We start from the raw sequence: 7169 nt of genomic DNA, 5'->3' as shown, positions 1-7169 counted from the left end.
CTTCCAAAATAGACATTTCTAAAAATATGACAAACTTCTTTGTATTTGTCTTGTTTTGTCTATTATATTTGAATAAAGGAATAGCTTTCATACAAATGTTGTATTGTTGCTTTATTTTTAGTTTCTGTTCTTAGTTTTGACAGTCACAAAAGTTCTCAAAAAACACTTTCTCTTACTGGATTGTTTTTTGTTTGTTTGTTTGTTTTGGTTTTCAACATGCCAGTAGTCACCAACACCAACCCATTCTGATTTAGTGACTTATCTTGAAGAATATAATTTATCTGGAGTATTATTTACCACAGGGCTCCAGTAAATAGCATTTCAACAAGTACATTGCTGCATTTCTTGTAAAATCTTAGTCCCACTGTTAAACAGAAACAAAGAGCACAAACTAAACTCAACTGAGTGAAGTTAGTTTCACTTTACCTACCACCTAGGACAAATGGTTTCAGCCTCTCTGTGGTCTGGAATTTTTTTTTTTATTAGTGAAACACCATGAGGTACAGTTATAGACTTACAAACTTTCATGCTTGGGTTTCAGTTATACAATGATCAAATACCCATCCCTCTACCAGTGCCCATTCTCAACCACCAATGATCCTAGTAGCCTTTTTAATCAAATGTCTATGAAAACTGCTGATCCACTCTAGGAAAGTGTTCTTCTCTATTATCTCTTCTTTTGCTATTGGTCTTCCCGTTCTGCCTCATTTGTGCCTACAAAAACCATTGCTTGAGGTTGGGGCTATAGCACAGCGGGTGGGGCATTTGCCTTGCACAAGGCTGACCTGGGTTTGATCCTGGCATCTCATATGGTCCCCCAAGCACCTCTAGGAGTAATTCCTGAGTGCAGAGCCAGGCATAACCCCTGTGCATCCCCGGGTGTGACCCCAAAAGCAAAAACCAAACTAACAAAAACAAACAAAAACCAAAAACCCATTGCTTGAAGTTCCTTCTATATGCCAGCTATGACTGTGTGATTCATGAACCATTTAGTAAGGATAATTATATGTCTGGGCTGGAGTGATAGCATAGCGGGTAGGGCGTTTGCCTTGCATGCAGCCAACATGGCTGACCCGAGTTCGATTCCTCTGCCTCTCTTGGAGAGCCCGGCAAGCTACTGAGAGTATCGGGCCCGCAGGGCAAAGCCTAGCAAGCTACCTGTGATGTATTCGATATGTCAAACATAGTAACAACAAAGTCTCACAAAGGAGACGTTACTGGGCCCACTCGAGCAAATCGATGAACAACGGGAGGACCGTGACCGTGAATTATATGTCTAGACTACCTTGGATGATTTTGTTTCTAAACATCATTTATTGATTTTACTGTCTGAGGGGCTGGTGGTGTTTTTCAGATATAAAGCACTTATAAAGCTATTTGATTTAAAAATGTATTTATAATTTTATTTTAAATTATTTTTTTAGAAACTAGAGTGTTAAAAATTAAATACCTTAATATAAAATAAATAAACAGATTTACAAAAATATATACTATATTTTATATATTTTAATTTTTAGTCACCACTCACAGTGGAATGAAGGGGGGGTCCTATATTCAGTGATGACAAATGAGCTGATGAATATCTTATTATATATTGCTCTGTAGAGTATATATATCATATATGTATTAATTTAATTTTAATAAAATGTGTATATAATTTTTGCATAAATATTGCGTGAGAAATTACTTAAAAGGTATAATTTTAATATTTTAATAAATAAAACATATCATTATTAATATATTACTAATATATTATTAATTTTATCCTTATTTTAAAATATCAAAACATTATTCTATTTCTATATTCCTCATCAAAATTCTAGAAATCAAAATGAACATTATTCAGCAAAACAGGAATTAAGCTCCTATTTAACTCAGCAATTCCATATCTTGGAATATGCCCTAAGGGGTCAAAAGCACAATGTAGAAAAGACATTTGCACTTCTATGTTCATCGTAGCACTATTCACCATAGCCCAAATCTGGAAACAACCCAAATGTCAAAAAACAGATGATTGGATAAAGAAATTGTGGTGCATATACACAATGGGATATTACTTGGGCATAAGAAAAGATGAAATCATGCAATTCGCTGTTCACTGATGAATCTAGAGAGTATTTATGCTGAGTAAAGTTAGTGTGAGAGAGAGACACTGATAACAAATGATCTCCCTCATATGTGGACCATTAAAAAACAGTTGGTAAAGAATAAATGTGCAAAAGCAATAAAAATGAAGAACATGAGAGCTAGTCTTCAGTAGGAAGTTTGCCACTTTGGGGCAAGGGGGATAGGGCAGGGAAGAGGACACTGTGACAATGGTGGGGGAAGTGACCACTCTGGAGGAGGGAGCGAGTGCTGAGGGATGGGAAAGTGTTAAGCATGAAACCCTATCAGAAAGAGTCATGCCAATCACAATGCCTAAAAGTTCTAGTTAAAGTGCCTGTCATAGAGGCAGACTGGAGGTCGGGAGGAGAATTGGGGACATTTTTAATAGAGGGAAGTGGACAGTAGTAAAGAGATTGGTGCTAGGATATTGTATGCCTGAAACTGAAACATGAATAACTTTGAAATTCACAGTCACTTAATATTTTTTTCAAAAGCTATCTAAGTTACTTTCGTGAACATAACACATGAGAAAAATCAATCTCAAACGAAAATTCTTAATTTTTGTTCCCACACATGCACCAAAAAAAAAAAAAATGGGGTGGGCTGAGATATACGTCAAATACACAGGGTGTCTTTTGCGGTCCTGCAAGAAGACAATGCTTATGGCCTAAAAGTGAATCTGAGGGGCTGGAGCAATAGCACAGCGGGTAGGGCGTTTGCCTTGCACGCGGCCGACCCGGGTTCAATTCCCAGCATCCCATATGGTCCCCTGAGCACCGCCAGGGGTAATTCCTGAGCGCAGAGCCAGAAGTAACCCCTGTGCATTGCCGGGTGTGACCTAAAAAGCAAAATAAATAAATAAATAAATAAATAAAAATAAAATAAAATAAAATAAAAGTGAATCTGATTAGAAAATCTCCAAGAGTTTTTCTGATTCATGCCATGGTTTTGCAAGACACATCTGGTTCTGTTTCATCTAAAATACAATGTGGGCCGGAGAAGACGCTTGTACAAAGTACAAGAACTAGGATATGGAAACAATTCAAACACCCAATGACAGATAAAAATGCTGTGACATATATGTGTAATGGAATATTACACAGCAATAAAAAGATGAAATCTTGAAGTTTGCTGAAATTTTGATGGAACGGGAGGGAACTTAGATGAAATAAGAGGGAAAGCAAATACCAGATAATGTCAGAGGTGATAGGTGGTAGGTGATTAATCAAACAAGCAAATAAAGCAGAATGATGACAAACTCTTGCCTTGGATTACAAAACTAAGATAATCAAGCAGTTGGGAAAGGGTATGGAAGAAGTGAAAACAAGATTAGAAGATACAATGTAAACTTAAATTTGCTAAGAAAAATAGAGAGCACTGCTACATTCCCCACCAAAAATAGAACTCCTTCTGTCTTGTGACCTCAATCACAGGGTCCCTGCAAGGAGACAAAGGATAGCTAGATGACTTCTTGTTTTCTTTCTTCTTTTTTAAAGCTTTTTTAAAAACTATTATAATTTTAGTTTAGGTAATGAGGGTAAAATTGTGTTATATTTTGATACACAAAATAACTGGACTTTTACCGCCATCAGTTTCAATGTACCCAAGACCTCTCCACCACCTTACATTTTTTTTTTATGCTTGTAGTGTTGTTACAACATGCCAGCAGCAAAGTAACAGGATCTCTCCACTCCACCATTATCTCAAGGTCACTTCCCATCCCTCTGTCCCTCCAGCCTGCTCTTTCACAGCTGTAGTGATCAGGTCTTCGGGTGAAAACATCCAGATGTAACACTGAGAGGAAAGATTTAACACCAGGAATTGACACAGATTTTATTATTATTAATATTATTATTATTATTATTATTTTATTCTCGAAGATTACCTGCAAGGCCACAAATTAGTTCAGGAGAGGGCATAAAGTGAGATGTTGTGGGCGGACCGAAGAGGGGCAGCATTGCACATGTGAATATGAGGTTTAAAAAACAATTTTTTAAAACACAATGCTTGATTCCAGTTAGATGTCAGTGAAATTTTCATGGAAAATGAAAAGGAACTTAAAATTGTTTATTAAAAAAATCAGCCTTAGTTTCTTGCTTCTCCCCGCCCCCTTCTTTGAAGAATTCCTGTGTTTATTAATTTTTTTAGTTGTGCTCACACATGTTCTGGTTGTAGCTGAGAGTCCCGTCCCCTCACAGACCTCACTGTATCTGGTACTCAGGCATCTTTAGTTGGAATTCTTCTCAGGGAGTCAGACTCTTTACTGGAGGTGCTCCCACCCATGCGTTGGAGATCACACATTTCGTGGCAGTGCCAGGGGTTCCAAACAGCGAGGTGTACCCGGACCTACTTACTTAGGGAAACCCTGATCCACGCCCGTCACATTTGAACATCCAACCAGCTCACGCCCTTTCTTTGTCCCTTTCTTTGTCCCTCTAATCTTTGCTGGGTGAGCCCCAAAGCTCCACCCACTTGACAGTAGATAAATATCTCGCTCGCAGGAAGAGCACACTAAAATGAGTAGCTGACAGGCTACAGAAGACCCCTGGGGTATTCACCTGAAGACCAAACACAAGAACCTGAGCAGATCAGGGTCACCAGCCTGGGTGAGTGGCATCCAGGTGTTGCTAAGTGGCAGAGATGGTGGCAGAGATGGGGTTGGAGTGTGAAAGGTACTATTTTGCATATTAATGTACATCTCTCTAAGTGGTATCCATTTTCTCTTTGACTTTTCAGGAAGCTCCTTCCTTGGCTCCAGTTCCAGACACTCGAAGTAAGTCATTTTCCTTTGCTCAGAGAATAGTGATTCTAGAACAATCTCACACAGTCCCAGTGGCTGGAGTTGGAGGATGGTGCCAGAGTGGAGAATCAGTGTTTGTCTTTTTTTTTCTTTGCTTTTTGGATTGGTCACACCCAGAAATGCACAGGGATTCCTCCTGGCTCATTCATTCAGGAATTACTCCTTGTGGTGCTTGGAGGACCATATGGGATGCTGGGAATCGAACCTGGGTCAGCTGCATGCAAGCCAAATGTCCTACCTGCTGTGCTATTGCTCCAGCCCCCAGTGGTTGTCTTAAAAGTGGTAGTGAGCAGGGACACTGGAAAGATGCTGTCCCCTCTTATAGGCAGAAATGTCTTCTCATTCTCAGAAATGAATTGATTCATTCTAGTCCTTGCAGATGATTGCTCCACTTCATTTCTCTTCACATCTCCAAACACACGTAATTGGCTAATCTGCTGGAGATGTGCTGGGCCCCAAGCCCTGATCTGGAGGCTAGAGACTTGAAAAATTGTTATAGAGTAGCTGTCTGTGAGAGATATTGGTCATGGGACAGAGGTCTGAGTGTGTGACTTATTTCCAACAGCTGAGAGTTCTGGGAGGCTAACCTTTCCACACCTGAAGATGGCAGCATCCTCCGTCCTGACCACACTACAGGTGGAGATCATCTGTCCTGTCTGCCTGGAATATTTCAAAAACCCTTTAACCATCAACTGCGGGCACAACTTTTGTGCCTCATGCATCCATTTTTCATGGATGTATCAGCGGGGAACATTCCCTTGCCCTGTCTGCCGATATCCACACGAGGAGATACACTTCAGTGCCAACCCCCAGCTGAGCAGGCTGGTGGACCTGGCCAAGCTCCTCCACAGCTCCAAGAGTAGCAAGATGACACAGGAAGAGGAGTGCAGGTGTGAGGAGCACAGGCAGGGGATGAGCCTCTTCTGCGAGGATGACCAGAAGCTGGTATGTCCCCTGTGCGCCCAGGGCCCTGCCCACCAGGGCCACCACGTCAGGTCCGTGGCCGAGGCAGTGGCTCATCACAGACAGAGGCTCAGAGGGTACATCAAGCCCTTGAAGAAGCGGCTGGCAGGGATGCAGAAGCTTCTGATCACGCGAAACAAAAACCTTCTAGAACTAAGTGAGCAAGTGGAAAATGAGAAACTTCAATTAGCCTCTGAATTTTCTGAACTGAACCTGTTTGTAGAACACGAACAAGAGAGAACGTTATTCAAGTTGGATAAAGAAGACAAAAGTATTCAACAGAAACTCACTACCAACTTCACTGCAATTTCTGGATATATTGACACCCTCAACGGCCTGCTCAGTGAAGTGGCAGAGAAGAAGGTTACGTCTGAAGGAAGCATGCTGAGGGATGTCAAGAGCCTCCAGCACAAATATAACGCCTTGGAGTTCCCATCTGTGTGGACTGTTCATTGGAGACCGGAAGGCTGCTGTCTTCCTCCGCTGTGCTCAGAGCTCGAGAAAATCATCCAGAAATTCCAAGAAGAAGTGACTCTGGATCCCCAAAAAACACACCCCAGTCTGCATATATCTGAAGACAGAAAGTCTGTGGTCTATCTGAGGAATAGGACAAAAGTTGAGGGAGAACCAGAGCGATGCCCTGATGATGTAGCAGTTCTGGGCTCTGAAGGATACCGTTCTGGCCGACATTACTGGCAGGTGCAGGTGGGCAACAAGTCTGAGTGGGCCGTGGGGGTGTGCACAGACCCCCCTGCTGGGAAAGGGCAGCCACCCCTATCGGTTCAGAACAGATCCTGGACGGTCCAGCTGCAGGATGGCAACTACCTAGCTGGAGGCTCTGTACCTGTCCTTCTCTCTTTGAAGGATAAACCCACAGAGATTGGCATTTACCTGGACTATGAGTTGGGCCAGATTTCCTTTTATGATGCCAGAGATGGGTCTCACATCCATTCTTTACTGGAGAGGTTTTCTGATGTACTAAAGCCATATTTTCGAGTCGGCCAGGATTCTATCCCTCTTATAGTGTCTGCGATAAGAGATTCTACAGAATGAACTTTGCATCATTTTTCACCCAGTAATTTTTGGACAGCAAGTGGAATATTGTTTGATCATTGATGAAAAACAACAAATTTACAAAATTCAAATTTGACTTAAAACACTCAAATAGAATCTTCCCTTTTAATTTCTTTTAAATGTTATCATCTTGTTTTCAGTTTGATGACATTCCCGTAATTGGCAGATTTAAGTATTGATTTTATTCTCGGTCTGTAGCAAATAACTACTGAAGGCTTTGTGAAAG

At 41.1% G+C, this 7169-nt stretch overlaps 1 protein-coding gene across 1 annotated transcript; it reads left to right on the top strand.

Moving 5' to 3' along the window:
• The first annotated feature begins 5509 nt into the window (after positions 1–5509).
• Positions 5510–6922, top strand: LOC130028158 (tripartite motif-containing protein 75-like). The gene has a single exon (XM_056118867.1). It carries the CDS (start codon positions 5510–5512, stop codon positions 6920–6922), a length of 1413 nt encoding a protein of 470 aa, XP_055974842.1.
• Positions 6923–7169: the final 247 nt, after the last annotated feature.

This window comes from Sorex fumeus, unplaced genomic scaffold, assembly GCF_029834395.1.
Source record: "Sorex fumeus unplaced genomic scaffold, SorFum_2.1 ptg000039l, whole genome shotgun sequence".
Taxonomy (NCBI): domain Eukaryota; kingdom Metazoa; phylum Chordata; class Mammalia; order Eulipotyphla; family Soricidae; genus Sorex; species Sorex fumeus.
Note: the sequence above shows the minus strand (reverse complement) of the source record. Positions and strands in the feature narration are given on the sequence as shown.

Bases quoted from the DNA above. Each gene is read 5' to 3' on its own strand.
- LOC130028158 (XM_056118867.1), top strand. From the start codon at position 5,510: ATGGCAGCATCCTCCGTCCTGACCACACTACAGGTGGAGATCATCTGT.